General features: G+C 43.0%; 1 protein-coding gene across 2 annotated transcripts in view; it reads right to left on the bottom strand.

The window, feature by feature from the left end:
• The window catches only part of NAMPT (nicotinamide phosphoribosyltransferase), a 66,732-nt gene extending 45,793 nt beyond the window's left edge, over positions 1 to 20,939 (bottom strand). For both annotated transcript variants that reach the window (XM_075857282.1, XM_075857283.1), the window contains exon 1: positions 20,687 to 20,939. In XM_075857282.1, coding sequence (XP_075713397.1) covers positions 20,687 to 20,740 — 54 coding nt within the window. In that variant the 5' untranslated portion in view covers positions 20,741 to 20,939. The remainder of the gene's footprint in view (positions 1 to 20,686) is intronic.
• Between the last annotated feature and the right edge of the window lie 4,513 nt (positions 20,940 to 25,452).

The raw sequence follows: 25,452 nt of genomic DNA, 5'->3' as shown, positions 1-25,452 counted from the left end.
AATGAGTTTTTCTTTTTGCGATTTTTGTAAGCTGGCAGGGTTTCACTGCGAATCGTGGCAAAAAAAACAACTCGTTCACCCGATCATTGCCTTGTGCAAGAGGGCCTTTAGAAAAGGCTTTCCAAGTAAACACTTCATCACGATCATGAATGCTGACACATGATTACGTCTGCTAACAACAATGTACTGCAGTAGCCAATAAACCGTCAGCTCTTATTGTGGTAGATGTAGAGCCAATTAAAAAATAAATAAAAAATGGATTACATGATATTTTCCACGAATGTAGCAAACTATTGCCATAAGGACTATGCCGGGATGCCTTCCATACAGATATCTCAACATTGTATAATAGCCATAAACATATGAAAACAAAATTATACCCATGCATGACTGGTGGTCAGAAGCATCAAAAGAGAATGCCCAGCTGCCAGCTCCATTGATAGCGGAATACTCACAGCATAACTTCCCAGCTACAAAGCAGTTTGGAATTTAGGTCTAATGTGCTGGAAGAACATACATACATGTTCAATTAATGAATAGATAGAAGTTTCATTCTTGCAAAATATGTGAAGGTTCGAGTCAGCAATTTCCAATAAAATGTTGGTTTAAAAGCTTAGAAGCTGTCAGAACATATTGATGGGTTAACTGCTGCCCATTTGTGTACTAGATAAAAACACATCCATTTCAGTGGAGTGGTCTTATCGCATTGCAGCTTGAGTAATAAGCTATTCAAAAAGAAAAACAAAACAAAAACACAAATACAACTCAAAAGTATATCAAGCTTTTTATATCTCCTTTTGGACCAGGTCAGTGATTGGCCATCACATCCCTGGAGACCAGATGAGAACTTTAAAGCCGACTATATTACAAAAGTATACGTTTTAATGAGGGACCGAGATTGTGAAAATGTCAATATAGTCTGAGACAGCCCCTCTTACTACACTTTCTTTACGGTTATAAAATAGTACGATAAGACATTGATATGACTAGCCAATATTTCTTCCCAGATCTCCCAGCTTTTACAGAGAACTTCCAAACTATGCTGTGGAATAGAGTGCTGAAGACAACTGTAAAAATGACAGTTTTCTACTGGTCACTTCAGTTAATTTGCAAAAGCAAACTCTTGATAAACGATGCAGATGTTGTGTGGGTCAAGAAATCAAAGTACATTTGTTTTTGGTACACATCGCAACAAACTAGCAATTCTTTAAAATGAGCAGTACAGACGCCATGAAGGCCAAAGCCTTTCTTTATGACTTGTCTAGACGGTCCTGTAATAAATACCTAAACACTAGAAAATGTTGCTCTCACGAGTTCTTGTTAAAGCGTACCGATCATTAGAATTTTTTTCATTAATCAGAAAATGCAGGGTCGCAAGCAACATATCAGGTCCTTGAATGACTGAGTGGTGAAATGTGCAATGCTTGAAATGGAAAGCTTTTATTAGAGAGTGTAGGAGATTTTGCACACACGCCTTTTCTCGTAACGCCATGTAGTTTCAGTTTCTTTTCCTTCAAATCATGAGCTTTCATAGATCAGGATGAGTCACAAGAATTGGGCTGTAGACATCAAGAAATGTGCTGACATCTTGCACTTGTGGTGAGTGTAGCTTGAATAATGGATATTTCCTTTCATTTATTTTCTGGAATATCTTTCCTATTCTAAGCCTACTTCCAATGTCTTGGATTTAGCTTACTTAAACTGATCACGTAAAGAATTTAAAGTGCTGAAGTCTAACAGTGGTCAGTGAATAGAAACACCCAGACGCTGAAAATCTGTCTTGATAAGGTGTATATTCAAATGTTATGTGAACAGAGGCTTATGGGCCCTTTTACACTGGCCAATTATCGGGCCAACGCGAGTTCACTGAAAGCAAAGGCTCGTTCATCGGTTGGTTGTTTTGTTAGATGCCCTAAATATTATTGTTGTCGGCAGAACATTTCCCTTAAAACGAGCGCAGATCACTGAGCTGTCGCATTGATCGGCACTCGTTTACATGGCCCACGTCGGGTAAACGTACCCTAAGAAACTAGGATAAGCTTAGGACAGTTTTGTAATCTAGAGCAATTGGTCTACACCGTAGGGATTTCAGACTGATGTTTTCTGAACGACTTGTTCATGGTTGGCATGTGAAAATCTGTTCTGGACAACACCTGCATGAGATAAAATGACAAATCACCTATCAATCTCTGTCTTGATCTGTTGCCTAGTCTGGGCTTCTATTGAGGAGGTGCAAATTTGTGGTTTTTCATAAACTACTTTAAAAGATGGTACCGGACGGCGACCAAAAAAAATGCAAGAAGCAGATCAACTTTTCCACAGATATCTTTTTGTTGGCATATGTCACAAGACGGCCGTAGTCTAAGGCTCCATGCACACGACCGTATTTTATATCAGTAATTATGGATAGTAATTACGGACCCATTAATTTCTATTGGCCACGGACACCTTTCAGTATTTTTACTGATGGGTGTCCGTACTGAAAAAATGATACAACCTGTCCTATTCTTGTAAGTAATTATTGCAAGAACTCTCCTATAGAAGTCAATGGGAGCTTCCATAAACACGCACAGTATATTGATGTGCATCCGTATACTGTCTGTATTTCCGGAAGCGTTGCTATGCAACATGCTGATGACATCATTTGCATCCTCCCTCTGTTTTTACAGATTAGTATATACGGATGGAATATGGATGCAATACGGACCGTATTTCAGGATAGATGAAAATACGGTCGTGTGCAAATCAGCCTTTTTACCCATCCAAAACCTCTATTGTCTGGACAGCTTTAGCCATAAATCATGCCACTTACCATAAGGGTATGTGCACACGAGAACTGACTTACGTCTGAAAAGACAGACTGTTTTCAGGAGAAAACAGCTGCGTCGTTTCAGACGTAAAAGCTCCTCCTCGCATTATGCGAGGCGTATTTGACGCTCGTAAATCTTGAGCTGTTCTTCATTGACTTCAATGAAGAACGGCTGAAATTACGTTGCAAAGAAGTGTCCTGCACTTCTTTGCCGAGGCAGTCATTTTACGCGTCGTCTGACAGATGTCAAACGACGACGCGTAAATTACAGGTCGTCGGCACAATACGTCGGCAAACCCATTCAAATGAATGGGCAGATGTTTGCCGACGTATTGTAGCCCTATTTTCAGACGTAAAACGAGGCATAATACTCCACGTTTACGTCTGAAAATAGGTAGTGTGAACCCAGCCTTAGGGTGGATTCACACGAGCGTCTGTGTTTTGCGCTTAACGGCTCCGTGTGTCAGCCCCGTATGATGCGCGGCTGCGTGATTTTCGCGCAGCCGCCATCATTATGACACTCCGTTTGGATGTTTGTAAACAGAAAAGCACGTGGTGCTTTTCTGTTTTCATTCATAGTTTGACAGCTGTTGCACGAATCACACGCATCCCACGGAAGTGCTTCCGTGTGGTGCGCGTGATTTTCACACACCCATTGACTTCAATGGGTGCGTGATGCGCGAAATACGCCCAAAGAACGGACATGTCGTGACTTTTTCGCAGTTGCACGGACGTATATCCCATTTGTCTGAATAAGCCCTAACAGTGCAGTATTCACCCTTCCCGCCGCAGCCACTTTTGGACCTGCTGACAGAGCCCCATTTTTAAAATCTGACCAATGTCATTTTATGTGGTAATAACTTAGAATCTCTTGGATAGGTGAAAGAATGCCAGAGATTGTTTTCTCATGACAAATTGTACTTTACGTGAGGGGTAAAATTTGATTGATAAATTCATTGCTTATGAAAAAACACCATAATTGAGGAAATTAGCAAAAATGTGCATTTTTATAAATGTGAATGTATCTGCTTCTAAGGGCTCATTCACACTAGAGTGAATCTCACCCATGTGTTTTAACAACGCACAGCACAAGGCCCCATTGATTTCAATAGGGCTATTCACACGTGTGAGGTTTCACGCAGCGAGTGTCCGTTGCATGAAACTCACTGCATGTCCTATATTGGTGTGTTTTCACTCACTTAACCGCCCATTGAAGTCAATGGGTGCATGAAAACCACGCACCGCACACGCATGCACATCTGTGTGCTGACAGTGTTTTACGCATCAATTATATTGAAAAAAAAAAAAAAAAAGAAAAGGTGCTTGTGAGTGCGTGAAATATGCATGCCACTCGCAATGCACACTGATGCATAGCGCAATGCACACACTGATTTACGTGCGTAAAATCTGTCACGCTTGTGTGAATGTAGCCTTAGACAGCTTTCAAGAACATTTCAGAAGCCTATTTTTATATGGTCCAGTTCAGAAGTAGCTTTGACAGGCCTATATTTTGGGAACCACTCCCCCCCCCCCCCCATTTTAATAACTACACCCCTCAAAGTATTCAAACAGCATCTAGAAAGTTTTTTGAGCGAGTTCTCCGGAGTACAGTAATACCCCATATGTGGTCATGAAGTGCTGTTTGGGCACACTGCCAGGCTCGGAAGGACCGCCATTTGGATTTTGGTGCACAGATTTTGCTTAGTAGTATTTTTGTTTGGGGTTTTACTGGCGTTTCAGCTTATAAAGTGGGGGCATATGTAAGCTGGGCAGAGTACATCAGGGCATAATAGGGTGACGTAATAATGAGGTAAATTAATAATCCATAGATTAGTGTGGTACACTTTGAACCAATGCTTTATGCAAAGGCCATGTATTTTATGGGGCAGGCGTCGCACTGATAAACGGTGAACCTTCCATATACCCTTTTTGGAACACATTCTCCAAACAAAGGAAGGACCCCAAAAAAAGTGCAGTTTGGGTAAATTCGCTGGGAAAGTTTTGCCCTGCAATAATAGAAGTCAACCTCGCTTCCAACAGAGACAATTACGTTTTGGGGTAGACTTGCTTGGGCCCTCCCCGGTTCCCAAATATTAGGGCCTTGATAATTACCTCTTAAAACTGAAGGAATGTTCCCAACCGACCTGCACATCAGGAAAGCAAGTAAGCCTTATGCAATGCCATTTGTACGATGTGCACGGCCAGCTTTATGTACATACCGTGGGACTCGGCTATGTGGTAAATGCAGGGTATTGTAAAAATATCTGCGCTCCGGTATTGCTTAATCTTTAATGGGCTAGTGAAGAAATCAAAGCAGCACAAGTCCCTAAAAAGTGTCCTCATCTCCGCTGCATCTACAGGGTCCACCGATGGGGACTAGCGAATGAGGACGAGAGATTTTTAGTTAAAAAACTACTGGACCTAAATTATTAGCCTGGGTCATCATTTTGCATCTTTCCGTTCCGAGAGTTATAACGTTTTATTTTTCCATGAACGGAGTTGCGTGAGGGCTTGGTTTTTGTGGAACGAGCTGTAATTTTAATTGTCCATTTAGGGGCACATACGATTTATTTTTATTTTTTTAAATCAGTTCTTATCCCATTTTTTTGGGAGCCGAGGAAACCAAAAAACAGCAATTGTAGCACGGTTTATTAGGATCTTCAACGCGTTCACCATGCAGTATAAACATGTTAACTTTATTGTGTGGTTTGTTACAGCAATACCAAATTTATATATTTTTTTTTTTACGTTTTACTACTTTCCCACAATAAAAATATGTTTTAGTGTTGCCATTTTCTGAAAGCCATAAAAAAAAAAAAAGTTATTTTTTTTTAACTTGAGAGCTGTGGGAGAGCTTGTTTTTTTTGTGTTATGAACTGTAGTTTTGACCATTTTGGGGTACTTGCGAATTATTAATCACTTTTTATAAAAAAAATGTTTATTTCTTTTAGACAAGGTGACCCAAAAAAATAAAAAAAAGGCATGGTTTCTTATTTACATTTTTTACGGTGTCCACGGTGCAGAAAAATAAATAAAAAAAATCATGATATTTTTAGTTTGGGCAGTTACGTACACAGCGATGCCTATTATGTATAGTTTTTCCCTGATCAAGTCCTTTTATAATAATTCGGGAAAAACAGAGCGATTATGGTTTTGATTATATAAACTTTTTTTCTGAAACTTTTTTTTACTTGACAGGCCTTCTGGTTGCCATAGCAACCATCAGCTCCCCGCAATAGCTTGCGGGGGGCCCGATGGGGTACAGAGGGTGCCCCCTCCCTGTGTCAACCACTAAGATGCCGTGATAGCTATTGCCTGCGGCATCTAAGGGGTTAAACAGAGACGATAGGAGAGAACTCCCATCTCCGCCGTCGCAGTGGAATGTCAGCTGGAAATTACAGCAGACACCCGCTGCAGCTGGCGCAGGCACAGCTCCTGTGCCTGCTTCATCTTCAGGACGTGACTGTACGCTCATTTGCATTAAGCCATCTTTAACATGGATGTACAGTCATGCCCATTTGTGGGACGGAGTTAAAGGGGCAATCCGGATAGATATTGATTGCCTATACTGAGAATAGGCCTATCAGCTTTAACCAGTGGTGGTCTGACACTTGGCAGTAAAATGCCGACACACTAGTAGCAGCTGTTCACAGTATTACAGCCTTCTCCTATTCACAGGAATGCTGCAAGTGGGGCTGTGATTGGTGAGTCCGACTCACCTCACCCCACCGCCCCCCCTGTAGATAGCGCCATTGGGGTTCGCTCTCGGAGCGGAATCCCCAGCCAGAGAGCCGGCAACGCTCTGGCCAGGGATTCCGCTCCCAGAGGAGTGAACGTCAGAGCAGGGTTCGGATAGTTTCCTGCTATGCCATAGTATTCAATTGCATCTGCGTACTCAGGACACAGATACAATTGAATATGGTAGTTGCTGGGACAGGCCCGGAACAGTAATTTGCCGGGACGGTCTGAGAATTCGGAACAGTCCCGGCAAATTTGGGACTGTTGGCAACTCTGAATGACGCAGCGGTCTGAGTGAGGTTGGTGCCTGCCCGGCAATACACCAGTCCAGTCACCTGACCTTACATCACTGACGTGAGGTCAGGTGACTGGGCTGGTCCACTCCCAGCACCGACCTTACTCAGAATGTCATTCACTTGGCTCCGTCCGTCTGCCCCCCCCCCCATAAATTTGCCGCGGCCAGAATGGAATTTTTGTCCTGCCAGAAATTACGGACGGCAAACAAAAAAACAAAACACCTTTTACAGACTGTCCATAAATTTACAGACGGTTGGCAACCCTGAAGGGATATCATATTAAGCCAATTTAAATAGAGGTGACAAATATGCTACATCACTAATTTATGTAAATCCTAATGTAATTAATTTCTCTTGACACAAAGAAAATGATGCAATTGCAAGATCGATGTATAAACCGGCCCTGTAGATACACGATTAAAATTGATCTTTATTATAGTAATTAGTACTAAAAAATAGGCTAAATAGCCAAAAAGAACTGTGTAAGGCGAAAGCAGGTAGACCAGTAGGGAAACGCTGGTGGATACTGCAGTTGTCCATATGTATCTGCACTTGCGTATACAATAGAAGTCCCTATACGTTATGTTATAAACCTGGTGATCCCTGCCACTAGAGCCGTGTCCCTATAGGTGTGTCCCAACGTGTTTCAGCACCCTCAGTTGTTAGTGCGCGTCATCAGGGGTCACAATTTTAGTTATTTGAATTAAAAACACAGGTAGGCCGGTTAGCACACGCAGAGCGCCATTGACATTCACCCGGCTCGTGCACGACACTAGTCAGCTGGTCGAGCACGAGCCGAGCGCACGCCAGCCTAATATAGTCCTGAATCCCTCCCAGCGTCTGGAGGCACGGCGCCCGACTGGCCAATCCCGAGCAGGCACGCGTGAGTGACGTCACCCGCATGAGATCAGCCGTAGAAAATCCATTGAGCCCCTTTCTGCAGGATCCTTTTGTCCAGATCACCCCCCTAGCCGATAGTCGTATATGTTCAATCCCCTGAAATAAAATCACATTTGTATTGCCAGCGTGCCTGCTCGGGATTGGCCAGTCGGGCGCCATGCCTCCAGACGGTGGGAGGGATTCAGGACTATATTAGGCTGGCGTGCGCTCGGCTCGTGCTCGACCAGCTGACTAGTGCTGAAACGCGTTGGGACACACCTATAGGGACACAGCTCTAGTGGCAGGGATCACCAGGTTTATAACATAACGTATAGGGACTTCTATTGTATACGCAAGTGCAGATACATATGGACAACTGCAGTATCCACTAGCGTTTCCCTACTGGTCTACCTGCTTTCGCCTTACACAGTTCTTTTTGGCTATTAAGCCTATTTTTTTAGTACTGATTACTATAATAAAGATCAATTTTAATCGTTCATTAAGGCAGTGATATACATTTTGTAATTCAAGTGAACGTACACTAAGCAATATCAGCACAAAGCTTTATGTGCAGTGTTAATTCCCTGTAGATACACAAATGTGAGAACTTTGCATTCTGGTTGAGCATGTTTAACTTGTATTTTAAAATACATTTTTGGGATTTTTTCAGTAATGAAAAAACTCACATACCAGTTGCTGTCAGTTTTGGGTCATACATTTTAGGTCAAACAGTTTTGTGTAAAAAAAATCTTTCAGAGAATGAAAGCAGAGATGTACTATACTGTGTATAAACGCTATGTATACATTTGAAATTTTTTTTTTTTAACTAACCCCTTAAGGACACAGCCAATTTTGGCCTTGAGGACAGAGCAATTTTTTTTACATTTCCCTCTTTGCATCCCGACGCTCATAACTCTTATTTTTTGTACAACGTAGTTGTAGGAGACTGTTTTTTGCGGGACGAATTGTACTTTATGTAGGTACCATTTTTTGGTACAAATACATTATCGTTTAATTTCTATACATTTTTAATTAGATTAAAATGCAGGGGAAAAAAAAGCAGTTGCGCAGCAGTTTTAATATTTTTTTTTTTTACACCATACACCGATCATAAATAATGGTATACATTTGTTGTACAGGTTGTTACGGTCGTGGCGATACCAAATATGTCTATATTATTTCATGTTTCAGGACTTATATTTTTTTATAATAAATAAACTTTTTAAAATGTGTTTGTGTATTTTATTTACTATTTATTTTCCTTCTTTTTTTTTTTTACATTCATTTAACTTTTTTTTTAATCCCATAAAGGGATTTATCATTTTGATTTTGTAACTGTAATGTACTGGCATAGATCTATAGGCCAGTACATTAGCCTGTTACTGATCGTACACAGGCAGTTGTTAGGGCATACCTCAGTATGCCCTAACAGGAAATATGTTCAGACAGCCCTGGGGTCCTTCACTGGACCCTGGGCTGCCTGGCCATATGAGTTATGGGCTTTGATCGCGTCAGTTATTTTCTGTGACGCGATCAATGTGCAGTCCCCCCTCTTTGAACGCCGCAATCAGCTTTCATCGCGGTGTTCAAAGGGTTAACAGCGGAGAGAAGATGTTTCTCTCCTCTCCGCTGTCAGAGCGGGGCCGTGACTGTGTATTACAGCCCCGCTCTCGATCGCACACACAGAGACGGCAGAGACGGCTGTCACACAGGACGAGTATGTTCGTCCTAATGCGCGAAGTGCTCGCCGCTCAGGACGAGCATACTTGTCCTGTGTCGGCAACCAGTTAAAGCATATTATACGGATATTATTTAGGAAAAAAATTATAGTGCAGAACTGTGCACAATAATAGTTTTTCTAGATGAATTGCAATAGCATTTTTTCCTCCAACAAGCAGCACGTTCTGTGTAAAGTCTCTGCTGCCTGCTTGCAGTAGGGGAGAGTGCGCCCGGCTCCCGTCTCCAGCGCTGTAGGATCACATTACATTTTATAGCGCTGGAGGCCGTTCTGGATATGGGAGCCGCGGTGCCACTGTCTCCTATGGCAGAGTTATGAGCCGCGGGCAGCATGGACAGTTCATGCTGCTACTAGAAGAAAAGTGGCTAATGAAAGTTATTTTAAAAAAAAATGATTATTATGCTCAGTCTTGTACTAGAATCATTTTTTGAAATAATGTTAGTATAATTGGAGGTACACTTTAAATCAATATTTCTTGTAATTTTAAGCACTTTTATTTGACACTACATTTGTTTTTACTTTTTACGACACAACTTCTACGTATCCTGTAGAAATAGAAGCTGTACCGTTCTCTCTCTCAGCGATTCCGTCAGTTCAGCTGAACTAACGGCTCGGCTGAGAGCGGGTCCTGTGTGTCTCGGACACACAGGATTCACCGAATATCGATAACAGCTAAGATAATCAAAGAGTGGTTGTCAAAATAGGCAGCTTCCCTGACAGAGAGCGGATCAACAGGGGTCTGGCAGCTGGAAGCCCTGACAAGAACAGAAGGTATGGCCACACTTTCCATGTAGCATTAGGGCTTGTCCAGACGTAGCGGAATTTCTGTGTATTATCCGTCCGGAGTTGTGGATGGAAAAATACAGTGGGTGAGATTTAACAAATCTCATCCACACGCTGCGTAAGGCTTCACACTGAGTTTTTTTACGCGGAAACCGCGCCGCAAAACTCATCAAAAACGTCCCGAACATGCCTCCCATTGATTTCAATGGGAGGCGGAGGAGTCTTTTTCCCACGAGCGGTAAAACCGCCTCGTGGGAGAAAGGGACATACCATATCTTGAGGCGTTTACGCCTCTGACCATTGACTTCAATGGGAGGCAGAGAATGTGTATTTCGCTGCGTTTTATGCCCACGGTGCTCAATGACCATGGGCGAATAACGCCACGAAAATCGGCTTGCAGGGAGAGGAAAATCTGCCTCAAACTTCCAAACTGAATTTTGAGGCAGAAATTCCGCCTGCAAAAAACTGTGTGAACAGAACATAAAACTTTCGACCAGAAATTGACCTAGGGTGCGTATTTTTTGTGCCGCAGCACGTCAATTCGGAAAGTGGACTGAATTTTTGGGTTTTTCAGAGTAGATGTCATCTCCCAACAAACAAAAAAAAATAAATAAAATCTGCACCATTTTCTGCAGTAAAAAAACAAAAAAAAAAAAACAGGAAATCGTGAAGTTTTTCCCACAGCAGAAATCCTGCAATTTTCTGCTGCAATGCCATTACATGTGGACAAGCCCTTAGCATTACACCCTGCTCACTGAAGTCAATTGGCAACAAAGCACATTTAATAAAACCAGCGCTTTGTATGCCATTCTTAGTAATCTGTTACACTGGAGTAAGATGCAACAGTATCATTAAGAGGTGCATGCCTCTTAATAAATCTGTTGCATCTTCCTGCTGGCCGTGACAGTGCGCCACAATTGTACCCACCTTACCTCCTCACTTCTCCGGTTCCCCTCTGCATGCTGCGGCTTATACAAGGTCTTGACGCAGAGCAGCGCGAGGGTCTTCTATGTAAAGCAGCACTTAAAGTCTTCAGTGCTGCAACGCATGCAACATTCCGACGCTGCCTGGCGTCGGTACGTTGCATGAGCCGCGTCATGCTGAGGTGACTCAGATGGGAGAAGGAGCAGGGAGCATAATTTGTTTTTTTAAACTGTAAAGGGGTTTTCCTTAAATCTTAAATAAATTATTACCTATACACAGGATAGTTTTCTGATTGCTGGGGCCCCAATCACTTGGACCCTCCCCGAACGTGAGAACTGGGGTCCTGAATCCCCAGATCAACCGCAGTGAGTAGGACATTGAATGGATAGTCTATGGGATTGACGGAAACAGCCATGTACAGTGCTCAGATGTTTACAACACTCTCATAAAATAACGAATGGTGCGGCGGGCGCATGCTGTACCGCCACTCCTTTCAAGCTCCCCCTCACTGTGAGGGGCGCAGCGAGGAGGATCTGGGAGGTCCGGACCTCACTCTCAGATCAGAAAATGATCACTTATCCTGTGGATAGATTGGGATTCTGGTAAATTTTTCTAATGCAGAAATGGCGGTTGGGGTGTGGTTCGATCGGGGGGTGGGGGGGGGGGGTTACAAATCCCTCTACCTTGCTACACCCCACAAAGCAAAATCTATACCAGACGGGAATACACCGTGTTCCAAATTACTATGCACATTGGATTTAAGTGTCAAACATTCAATTATTAGTTTTTTAATTAAACTAATGGATGGTAGTGTCTTAGGGCTCTTTGGATCATTATAATCAATCTCAGACACCTGTGATAATTAGTCTGCCAGGTGTGCCCAATGAAAGGAAAACTACAGAAGGACGTTCCACATTATTAAGCAGGCCACAGGTTTCAAGCAATATAGGAAAGAAAAATGATCTCTGCTGCCGAAAAGCGTGAAATAGTGCAATACCTTGGACAAGGTATGAAATCATTGGATATTTCAAGAAAACTTAAGCGTGATCATCGTACTGTGACTGATTCAGAGCACAGACTGGTTAGTTCAGATAAAGGCATAATGAGGAAGGTTTTTGCCAGACAAATTAATAGGATTAGGAGAGCAGCTGCTAAAATGCCATTGCAAAGCAGCAAACAGGTATTTGAAGCCGCTGGTGCCTCTGGAGTCCCGCGAACCTCAAGGTGTAGGATGGTCCAGAGGTTTGCAAGTGTGCATAAAGCCATTATTCAGCCACCCCTAAACAATGCTCACAAGCAGAAACGGTTGCAGTGGGCTCAGAAATACATGAAGACTAATTTTCAAACTGTGTTGTTTACGGATGAGTGCCGTGCAACCATGGATGGTCCAGATGGATGGAGTAGTGGATGGTTGGTGAATGGCCACCATGTCCCAACAAGGCTGCAACGTCAGCAAGGAGGTGGCAGAGTCATGTTTTGGGCTGGAATCATGGGGAGAAAGCTGGTAGGCCCCTTTAGGGTCCCTGACTGTGTGAAAATGACCTCTGCAAAGTACGTAGAGGTTATGACTGACCACTTTCTTCCATGGTACAAAAAGAAGAACCGTGCCTTCCGTGGCAAAATTATCTTCATGCATGACAATGCACCATCTCATGCTGCAAAGAATACCTCTGTGTCATTGGCTGCTATGGGCATAAAAAGGAGAGAAACTCATGGTGTGGCCCCCATGTTCCCCTGACCTCAACCCTATTGAGAACCTTTGGAGCATCCTCAAGCAAAATATCTATGAGGGTGGGAGCCAGTTCACATCAAAACAGAAGCTCTGGGAGGGTTATTCTGACATCCAGCAAAGATATTCAAGCAGAAACTGTCCAAATACTCACAAATTCAATGGATGCAAGAATTGTGAAGGTGATATCAAAGAAGGGGTCCTATGTTAACATGTAACTTGGCCTGTTACGGTTTTTTTTTTGATTGAAAGAGCTTTTGATTTCTGTAAATATGACCTCCTGATGCTGCAAATTCAACAAATTACCATTTTAGTTCTCTTTACTACCTTTAAAATGTTTTGATCTCTGTTGTGCATAATAATGTGAAACAGTGCATTTTGAGATTTTTACTTCTAAAAAAAAAAAATCTGTTATCATTAGGAGATTTGTTCAATAAAAATTCGCATTATACTCCAACGGTTGATGGGCTTGAAGATTATACTGAGTGTCATTTGCATCGACTATTTAGGAAAATCAGTGAAACATAACATTTGCATAATAATTTGGAATGCGGTGTAGATTTCCACTATAACTTACGTCAGTTTTCTTTTTTTTGGCGTATAAACGCCAGAAGACCTTCAATAGTCTTGCCAAGCCCCCAGGGCTAGATAAAACAAAAAGCAGCTAAGTTCCAACGCAAATGACTACTAAGGTATGTGCACACACAAAATCAAAAACGTCTGAAAATACGGAGCTGTTTTCAAGGGAAAACAGCTCCTTATTTTTAGACTATTTTTATTCAAAAGTCGGGTTTTTCGTGGTGTTTTTTGGAGCGGTTTTTCTATAGAGTCAATGAAAAACGCCTCCAAAAACAGTTCAAGAAGTGACTTCTTTTTCGCAGCTGTTTCTTACGTGGCCGTTTTTCAAAACAGCCGCGCAAAAAAACGGCCCGTCGGAACAGAACACCGTTTTTCCCATTGAACTCAATGGGCAGATGTTTCGGAGGCGTTCTGCTCCCAATTTTCGGCAGTTTACGGCCCGAAAAACTGCCAAAAATAAGCTGTGTGAACATACCCTTAGACTTGAATACAGTCTCGTATGACCTCCATGTGCTGCCGTACCATGCTCCATCAGTTGCCATATGTGTTAAGCTGTTCTCTTTTAGAAAAATGCTGTGCTGCAGTATACAGGGATGCTTCTAGAGAATAACTACAAAAGTATCAGATAGAGAGCACCACAATTTTTTTTCTGTCAGATTTATATGGAAACGGACAGGGGAAAGAAAAAAAAACAAACTTTGTATGCGTCCGAATGAAATTGCAGGGATAGCAAGGTACAGTAAGGTCCCATGCACTTGTATGTAGCCATAATACAGTTGTGTGCATGAGGCCTAAGTGTAATAGAGGAAAGGGTCTTAGGCCCCATGCACACGACCGTGCCCGCGATTGCGGGTACGGCCGGCCGCTGACTACCGCATTTTCGGGTTGTGCTCACATACAAAGTATGGGAGCACGACCCGCAAAATAACGGACATGTTCCATAATTCCCGGAACATTTCCACGGCACGGACACCCTTCCGTAGTGCTACGGAAAGGTGTCAGCGCTCAATGAAAGTGAATAGCTCAGTTTTTGCGGTTTTTTACGGCCATGTGCATGGGGCCTGAAGTCTATGTTAAATATATATTGCGCATCAGCTGCGCTAGTTTATTTATTAAGGGCCACCACTGAATCCAACAGACACGGTATCATTTCAAGTGGTTGCATATTGGTATCCGTGGCTTAGGCCCTGTTCACATCACGTTATTTTTCTTCCGTCTGAGGTATACGTCGGGAGGAGTACCAACGTATACCTCAGACGTATCACACTGTATAGGCATACAGTGGGATACGTCGCCTATAGTCCTGGTCACAGCGCTACTTTAAAGAGAACCGGTCACCAGCATGTCACCTATTAAACCAGCAATATCTAGTGGAAGTGGGTGAAAAATCATTTTTATGTAACCTATAATTATCTTCTAAGTAGGCTCTAACTTTATTATTCAGTTTTTTAGTGTTCCCATGCTATATGATAATGAGCAGAAAAGAGGGTCATATCCAGGGCCGGCCTTAGGGGTGTGCGTCCTGTGCCTTCGCACAGGGTGCATCACTCCAGCGGGTGGAAGGGGGCGCTACGCTGGCTCCCTTCTCTTGCTGGTTTCAGAAGCGCCCATGCCCGGCAGTCGCCTTTCCGCCCGGGCGCTTCTTCACTCAGTGCCGTCGCTACCGCTGTAGCAAGGAAGTATCTCCCTGCTCTGCTATCTACCAGCGCCACTGTAGCTCCCTGAAGGAGCGGAGTCCCCATGCAGCCGGGGATTCTGCTCCTGGAGCGCTCCGCTTGATGTCTCTGTCCATATATGTATGTCCTGAAGCGGAATCCCCATCCACAGCATTGCCAACGCTGTGACCGGGGATTCCACTCCAGGAGAAGCCAATGACGTCACTGTCCATAAATGGACACAGACGACAGGAGCTTTTCCTGGAGTGGAATCCCCGGTCACAGCGCTCCTTCAGTGAGCTACAGTGGCGCTATCTACAAGGGGGCTGTGGGATGCGTGGCACTACCCACAAGGGGGCCGTGTGGCGCTCCCCACAAGGGGGAATCTGTGAGTGGTGGGCTGATGGTCATTTTACTGTGAGTGGGGGGCTGATGGGCCCATTTGGAGTTTTTTTTGCCTGCGTCTTTTGCATTAGCTTCAACGTCTTAAGAAAAAAAAAAAAAAGTCAAACAACGCTGTCAATACAAAATCTGCTTCAAAATTCCTGAAGAAATTGAGGCCGATTTTTTTTTTTGCCTTACAAAAAACGTGTAAACATACCCAACGAGTGTAGTGCTTGTTTTCAGCCATTTTCTGTCTGTCTTTCTCGAAGCAATTTTTGGTAGGAGTGCCCTGGCCTATGCAAGGATCCGGTTGTGGAGCAGCTCAGTTAGTCGTGGGAGCGGGGCCTAGGTGAGTAGAATTTTAGTTTTTGTTTGGGGGCACTGTCTACATGGGGTGGTGGGGGACTGTATGGCACGATCTACAAGGAGGAGATGGGGGATTATGGCATGGTCTACAGGGAGGCTGTATGGCAAAATCTACAGGGGGACACTTACTGTGGGCACACTTATAGGACAAAATACTGTGTCCTTGAAGGGGTTGTAATATATTATACTGTATGGGGGAACTAAAGAAGCATTATAATTTTTTTGATGGGGCATTTTTTTTTTTTTTTAAATGATGGGGGTACCGAAAGATCATTTCGCATGGAGCACCATCTATATTAAGGCCGGCCCTGGTCAGATTTTCATTCCTCAGGGCTTTCAGAGTTAGTTCCGCCTCCTTACTTTCGATTGACAGCTTCTCGCCTCCCCCCAGCACACACAAAATCCCGCCCTTGCACATAGAGGTCCTGTTCTGGTGTGTGCGCACGAGACAAGGCACGTGCAGTAACTAGATTTGAGGCCCAGACAAAGAAGGTAAGGTTGTCGGACCATACATGACGGGCGCATGCACGCCATCTCAGACAAGATTTTAGCATTCAGTGCGGGCAAGTTTTCGGCGGTGGGCGGGCATAATTAGATGAACGAACGAGATTGCCGGATTATTACCATAAAAGGCGCTAAACATTTGCAGATATTTACGGTTGGAGGAGTTTAGGAGATGGGATAACGGCATTGAAAATTTGACAGTAGCGGCCAGCGAGGGGTGAGTGGAGTTCAATAGGTGAAATGCTGGTGACTGGTTCCCTTTAAGCGCTGAGCCTGGGGAAGCCCCTAAGTTTCCTGTCCATATATGAACAGTAATGTCAGGGGCCTTATACTAAGGATTTCATGGCCCGAGCATCGCAAGCGCTCTGGCCAGGGACTATCTTGGGAAAGCCCTTGACGTCACTCCATATATGGGCAGTGATGTTCGGGACTTTGCCGATGATCTGGCAGAGGATTCCACTATATTTGGACAGTGATGTCAGGGGCTTTAAACTATGTACTCCTCGGCCACAGCATTGGAAGAGCTCTGGCCGGGGACTCCAGGACTGGAGGAGCCCCTGACGTCACTGTCCATATATGGACAGTAACATCGGAGGCTGCTCCAGTGCGAAAGTCCTCGGGCATGTAGCTACAGATGGCTCTGGCCACGGACTACGTAGCTAAAAGCTCCAGCCATCGCTGTCCATATATGGACAATGACGTCAGGGGCTTCTCCAATCCTGGAGTTCCGGGCCAGTGCGCTACCGATGCTCTGGCCGGGATTCTCTAGTTGTAAGTCCCTGACATTACGATCTATACAAGGACCGTGATGTCAGGGGCTTCCCTAGGGCCGAGAACCACCAGCCCTAGGAACTCTCCACAAGTTATATGTTAACGTATGCCTGTGACGGATGCCATACAGTGGCACCCCTCACACATAGGCTCCCATGTAAAAAAAAAAAATTATATATATATATATATATATATACACACATACATATACTGCACGGTATAAGTTTTTTTGCAGGATCCCTCAGGATGAAATAGCGTAGTATTAGTGAAAAAAAAAAAAAGTATGCCAACGTATACCAGCCCGACGGAGGGCAAAAGGACAATGTTTTAGACTCAGTCGGACTAAGAGCCCTATGGACACGTTTAGAGTCTGCGTAGGGAGCTTTCCCAATGCTAAACTTAAGGCCACAACGTCATGTGTACAGGGCCTTACTCTGACAAATATAATTTTTGGGAATAAAACTACAGCTGCATGCACATGTTTCTATTGTATATGAAAATCCTTTTTATATCATTACTTAGAACTTAAAACACCCCTCCCCCTCCAATCATTCAAGACGTACAGGATCATATACAGCAAACATAAGGTCACCTGTTCACACAGCAGAACGTATATGCCTAAAGGATAGATTTCAATGAGAAAAAGACAGTTGTGATACTTCAAAAACAGAAGAGAGATTCTATCTTGGCACAAGACACGGACGATGGGACAGTTTTAGAACATGAAACAAGCCCTGCGTATAGGTAGCTCTGCTTACTGGGAGCCATGTAAACGCTATTCTAACATTGACCTTGGTGAAGCACTTTGCCCTGAACTAAGATTCCAGACTACATGACATTGCAAAACTATAAACAGAAGTGAAAGTACAACTATTGATAAAACTCCCTACGAAATGCAGCTAGCCAAATATCCTTCTTGAATGAGGCAGTATATACTAGTAACGTAGTCTGTTTACGGATTCATATACTCTGATCCCCCGTGTACAATGTCACAATCTTCTAACATCAAGAAATGATGACCCCCTAGAACCTTGGCTGCTGTTCAGGAACGAGCGCTCGGAAAACACCAAACAGTTGAAGAGTACCTCAAACCAAAAATGAAAACTTGCTCTGGTCATGTAGCGTTTTTACAATAGGTTTGGTGTATGTCTTGGGAAAGGCACCGTTTTTCCCATTTAAATCAATGGACAGATGTTTGGAGGCGTTCAGCCCCCCGTATTTGCAGCCGTTTTTTGGGGCGTTTACGGCTAAAAATAAGCTGTGTGAACATACCCTTCGTTTTCCATAGGCTTCTACGTTAAAATAAAAAAAAAAGTGTATTATGCGCGCCATACGTTATTGCAAGATGCCTCTGCGTAGAATACTCTATTCAATACCATTGAAAAAAAAAGTATACGGCCTGACAGACCAAAAAGGACACTGTTCGCCTCTGTCGGGTGAACGGGGGTCTAGGGATACACTTGACGGAAATGCCAGGAGCTTTCCTAGCGCGTACGCCAAGCGGACACTGTAATGCTGGACTCGTACTGTGTTTGCACAGACCAGAACAGTCACAATGTTTATTAACCACTGATTAACTTTCCCCAAGATTGCTAGAAACGTAAGATTGATTTTTACACCATTACACCTACTGAATGTACCGAGACCAAAACGTTAGTAGCACGGCGTTCACACTGGCTTTTGGTTCTAGTCTGTCAGATTGTCACTGAGTTTTGACAATAGAGTAGTGTATTGAGCTATTCTAGCTGATATTCACTGACAAACAACTGAGCATTGAACGCTTGCGTATTTACACCAAAACATTACTGCTACAACTTCTCCTCCTACCTAGATGTCAATAGATCTGTCAGCTTGGGATACACAACAACTGCACGTACAAATTACAGTCAAAATAATATAGTATTGTAGTAAATGAGAGGATACCATCGTAAACGTGTCTCCCATAGCATTACAATGTGAGAGATGGACTAACGTTTCCCTCTGTCCGGTGTGACGTGATGTTTCGTCCACGCTGCGGGACATCACATCGCTATGGATGAAAAGTCACTGCATCCGGCCTAGTCATCACACTGGACGTGGGCGATACTGGCGGCCGAGGATAGTACAATCATTTAGATGGTAAAAATTGTTGTTTTTTTTTTTATCTATAGATTCCTGGGAAAATGTGGAAACAATCTGGAAACCCCCTCCGGCCACATGCACACAAAGCGTATTACCTATTTGCCGGGAGGATTCTCCTGCTGCAAGTCGGCAGTGTACTCATTTAGGGTATGTTCACGCGCAGTGTTTTTAGATGTAATTCGGGCGTTTTACGCCTCGAATTACGCCTGAAAAAAAACACCCCTAATACACCTACAAACATCTGCACATTGTTTTCAATGGGTTTTACGGTGTGCTGTTCCCACGAGCCTTTATTTTACGCGTCGCTGTCAAAATACGACACGTAAAATGACGCCCACGAAAAATAAGTGCATGTCACTTCTTGGGACGTTTTTGGAGGCGTTTTTTTTATTGACCCAAAGAAAAACAGATCCAATAACGGCCATGAGTTGTTACAAAGCTGTCTGAAAATCAGGAGCCGTTTTCACCTGAAAACCGCTCCATATTTTCAGACATTTTTGGTCACTGCGTGTGAACATACCCTTACAAGTAATCTCATATACACTATGCAGAATTTTTTTTTTTCAATGTAAATTGACCTGCGGTGCAGATTTTAAAATCCACAGCACGTCAATTTATTTTGCATTTTCGTTTAAAAATTGTACCGAACTAAAAAAAAAAAAAAAAAAAAAAAAAATAAAAATTTAAAAAAATGCACCAAAATCTGCACCTGTTTCCGCATCAAAATATAGAATCTGCCCCTAAAAAAAACACGATATTAAGGGCGGATTTTACCTGCAGTGTTGATGCAGATTTTCTGCATAAAATTCCAAAACTTTTGAAATCTATACCTAAAAAAAAAAAACATGCAAAAAAGTAAATATTAAGTGTAGATTTTCCCACATCAAATTCTGCAACTTGTGGCCATACTAGACCAAAGTCCCGCATGCTGCGAAAGAAGTGACTACAACCCTCAACTCGTCTCCAATGTACAATGAGAGTGATCAAGAACAGCAACTTGTCAGGAGGACGAGACTTGTGCAACAAGAGGTCAAGGGCTTTCACAATGTGTATGAATATATATATATCACACAATCACTAGTGCTTGGCAATGAGGAACTCCGCGTCAAGTGTCAGCCATTCAACCCAAGGACTACATGTCCCAGGCGCACAGTAGTCCCTGCCGGGGACGGCGCTTGTTTCATAAGCGAGTATGCAGCAAGCCCTGTGATAACGCTGCTGACCTTCACACCATAACCCTGCCCGTAGGGACACCGAGAAGCGCTGCATGCTGTCAATACAGGATGCTGTCCATCCCCCTGCCCCCGGTGTTTAAATGTCAGCGAGGAGGCCATGGACCCTCGGCAGCCCGTTATAGGTAATAGCGCTGGCACGGCGCACCATCCATCCCGGGCGCAGCGCAGCGCTCACCTTGTAAGAATCGGTCGCCAGCAGGATATTGAACTCCGGTTCCCCACATTCCATGTCCGCACGGGTAACTGTCAACACGCTTCGCGAGTATTCGGTGAACAATACTGAACCGCGCTGCTCTCCGTTCTTCTATACCTTTCCTAGTGCCAGGCCAGGGGGCGGGGCTGCAGATGTGACGTCATTGGGAGGGGCCGTCTCCAAAACCGATTCACATTCAGGGTTGCTCAGTGTCGGATGATATCTTTTTTTTTTTCTTCCGCTAATGGTGACGTCATATCGGCAGCCGGGCAGTACTGTTATTGGATAGCTCGGAGCAGCAGGGCCCGCCCACAAGCACGTGCGCCCGTCCCGCCTCCAGAGCGTGCTACTGTCAGTTTCGGTTTTGTATAAAGGGCGAACTATTGAATTGTGTAGAAGAGAAATGAGAGTAGGACGTCACTGTGTTCCTCCCTGTGAGGGCAGCCATGTACAGAGGTAATGTTCCAGGGATGGAGTATTGTCTCCTAATATCTGGTCCAGTGCTGTATACCCATGAGATTCCTCTGCATAGGGTGCAGTGCTTGGGCAAGGCTTGCCTACCTGAATTTTTCTTACTTCAGCACAATTTATCCAAAAATCACAGACGGCCAACATATTTTAGGGCCAAATTAAAAAATCCATAATGAATGATAAAGATTAAACGTAGTATATGTCTAGTATAAGCGCGGCCACCTCTCCATTAATTCTCTGCCTGGATGTGACGGTAAGTGCCGGCCTCAACAGGCGGGACGGTGGTCGGGGCGACCCGCTTTCACGAGATAGGTGCGGTTCCTAGAGTTGGGACCCGCTTCTATCACATTTATGGCATACCCCGTGGATATGCTATAAATGTCTTACATTGGAATATTCTTTTAACCTATTGACGACAGAGGATGAGTATGCTCGTCCTGAGCGGCAGGCAATCAGTTGTTCGGGCGCTTCAAGTGTGCCAGTGCGATCTGGAGCAGGGTAACGTCTGTAATACACGGAGACAGCGCTGTTCTAATGGTGGAGATCAGAGGGAACCCTTTGAATTCCGCAATCTACGCTGTTCATGGCATTCAAAGGGAGAGACAGGGGAATCCCTGTGATGCACCTAAAATACCCCTAGTATGGACAGACAGCCCCATTGAAAGACCCCAGGGCTGTCTGACCATATTTCCTGTTGTTATGGCATACTTAGATATGCCCTAAATCATAAGTGTATGCAAGAGAGACGTTATAGGAACAACAACCCCCCCCCCCCCCCCCCCCCCCCGGGAGGATAACAGTAGATTTGTATAGTATCTAGTATGCAAAATACTCCAAGGGAGAGACGAGACCATTAATGCCTCATGCACACGAGCGTGGTGCCACTCGGGACATTTTTGATGGCATCCGAGTGGCACCCGATAGTCTTCACAGACCCATTCACTTTAGTGGGTAAATTAGGTCATTGAAAAATTATCCGAGTCCCCGATCCGAGGAAAGATAAGACATGATATGATCACTGACGGGACTCGGCCGGCGCACACGGTCATGTGCATGAGGCGTAAAGGGCGCTTGCACACCAATTTTAATGCAAAGAGTATACAAAGTTTATTAAAGCCACAAGTACATTTCTCATTCATACAGGCAGCAGCTTTTTTGACATGTCTGCACAATACCTGATGTTACATAGATGCTATTTTCGGAGCAGCTGGGCTTATACCTTTTGTATTTCGTGATAGTAAGCGCCCAGATAAGAGGTTTATCCTGTTATAGGTTGCCTCACGTGGGAGGAATCCAGGTTTTTATGCTTTGTAGGTCACATGTGTTTTGTGCACTTATGGCTTAAATAAACTTTTTGTATACTTTTTGCATTGATATTGGTGTGCAAGCGCCCTTCATACACACGGCCTCGTCTCTCCCGTGGGATGTTTTGCATACATTGTTCTCAGTGTGTGGCACTTACCTCCCTGATACTTAGTTATCTGTGGTGCCCGCTATTGCCTTTGTTTACTACTATATCTAGTATAGGGTAAAGGAGAAATTGTATTTACATTTATACATGTACCTTTATATAACCTTGGCAAGCAGAATGAAAGCATTGATTGTTCCATTTACAAAGTAACTTCTGACCATACATCAGTATTTTTAAAAAGAGAAAGTTTGAAGCCTTCCTTATTAATGATAGTCTCTCCTTGGTGAGCCTAAACTGGTAGGAAAGAACTGCATGCACAGAAGTTTCCTCAATTATCAGAGCAAATGTTGCTGGGGAAAACTGGGATGTGTGCAAAGCTGCTTACAGTGATGTTTGATGACATCTGGGCTCATAAAGGGCAAAAGTTTCTATATAATTTAATCTGATTGTCTGACGTGCTGGCCTTATGTGTTTCTCTTCCTGTTATATTTAGACCGTTTGTGCTTTTACATTTTTCAATATATAAATTGCAGATGTTTTATTCTGTGATTGTCATAGTTGGCAATAAAGTTTTCTATTCTCTTGTCAGATAAAACATTTTAAGGCTATGTAAATCTTTTGAAAGTGATTTTTTTTAATTTATTTTTTTAAATAAAAATGTCAGTCAATGTGTTTGGTGCAACTTTCAAATAAGTTTTTATTCAAAATTATTTTTACTTTTTGAGATACAGCTGCTCTGTATCCTGTATCGTTCACTAAGACCTGACAGAGCAGCTGTATAACTCACTGAATCCTGTACGCGGGACTCACAGGTTCAGTGAAAGCGGGTCCACGCAGGATCCACCTGTTATCCATCACATCTAAGTTAATAACTTACATGTGATCGATTACAGGTGGATTCTGGTGACCCGCTGAGACTGAACCTGTCAGTCCCGCTTACAGGATTCAGCGAGTTATACAGCTGCTCTGTCAGGTCTTAGTGAACGATACAGGATACAGAGCAGCTGTATCTCAAAAAGTAAAATTTAATTTTAAGAAAAACTAATTTAAAGGGAAGGTGTCATGATTTTTTTTATTATTATATTGCTTTTAATATAATATTAACAACAATTTTATTTAATTGTGTTTTTATTTTTAACTTTTTAATGTATTCTTACTTTTTCTTCCCTATGGGGGCTGCCATTTTTTTTTTCATCTCTGTATGTGTCGATTAACAACACATACAGAGATGCTATACGGCACATACATCCCCATAGAGAATGCGAACGGGAGCCGTTCCATTCTCAGTTGCGTGCGCCATCTTTGTGGGAACGGCGCATGCGCCGCTCCCACACAGACCAAAACGAAGCTCGTTCGTAGAGCGAAATCCGGCGCCATATTGATGTGGACCGGAAGCTGCTGCTGGACAGTAAGATGGCGACTTCTAGCCGCGGCTTCCGACCATATGTTCAACGCTTCGCTTCGAAGGTGCAAGGAAGACTAGCGTAGACCAGCGGAGGTGGCGGAAGGAGCAGGTAATCTATGTTCGTGTATGTGATGTGTGTATTATATTCGTGTGATACTGTCTGCCGAGCCCTGTATCTAATCCTCCTAGCACTGTGCAGTCGCTCAGAAAATGGCGGCACACAGTGAAGGAGGTTTGAAAATATTCAAACCCTTCCTTCTCCTGGCACTAGCCAGAAGAAAGAAGGGGGGATTGTGTGAGGACACTAGAGGAGAGTGTGTCCACCCCAAATTTGCAGCATATATCAATGAGGTTGCTTTACCACAGTGACCATGCTGCAATTTTGGGAACTGCTCCCTCTAGTGGCCAGCACATGGAAATGTTATAAATTCGAATCTAATTTATAATATTTCCTGACTTGTGAAAAAATTAAAAAATATAAAAAAATGTGTAATCACTTAAATACTAATTGTTTAACTGAAAAAAAAATAATAATTCTAGCGACACATTCCCTTTAACCCCTTAGTGACCACCCTATTTTAGGAATTAATGACCAAGTTATTTTTTAAGTTTTTCCATCATCTCATTCAAAGAAATATAACTTTTTTATTTTTTGTGTCGACTTAGCTGTATAAGGTCTTGTTTTTTGCGGGACAAGTTGTATTTTTTTATTAGCAACATTTTGGGGTGCATGTAATTTATTGATTAACTTTGATTAACTTTTTTTGGGGGGAATAGAAAAAAAGTATCAATTTTGCCACTCTTTTTTGCATCCTAAATTTACGCTGTTTACCGTGTGGTATAACGAACGCAATAACTTTATTCAGCGGGTTGTTACAATTGCAACAATACCAAATTTCCATAGATTTTGTATGTTTACTACTTTTTTACACATTAAAAACACAGTTTTTTCAAAATTATTTGTTTTTGTGTCTCCATATTTTAAGAGCCACGACTTTTTTATTTTTCTGCCGATGCAGCTGTATGAGGGCTTTTGATCACTTTTTATCACATTTTGTTTAAGGCAGTATTCACAGAAAACAGCAATTCTTGCATTGTTTTTTTATCTTATTTCTCACAGCGTTCGCCGAGCAGGTTCAGTAATGTAAGAACTTTATAGTTAGGGTCGTTGTGGACGCGGTGATACCAAATATGTGTAACTTTTTTTCTTTTTTAATTATAAAGCATTTCGTAAAGGGAAAAAGTGGGTTTTTAATTTTTTTTTCACTTATTTATTTATTTATTATTAATTTTATTAAACTTTTTTTAAAACTTTTTTACTAGTCCCATTAGGGGACTTCGCTATCCAATCCTCCAATCGCTTTTATAATACACTGCAATACTTTTGTATTGCGGTGTATTACTTGCCTGTCCGTGTAAAATGAACATGCATCTGCTAGGCCATGCTCGCTATTGGGAACC

This window comes from Rhinoderma darwinii, chromosome 3, assembly GCF_050947455.1.
Source record: "Rhinoderma darwinii isolate aRhiDar2 chromosome 3, aRhiDar2.hap1, whole genome shotgun sequence".
Taxonomy (NCBI): Eukaryota; Metazoa; Chordata; class Amphibia; order Anura; family Rhinodermatidae; genus Rhinoderma; species Rhinoderma darwinii.
This window is presented reverse-complemented; position numbering and strand designations above follow the sequence as displayed.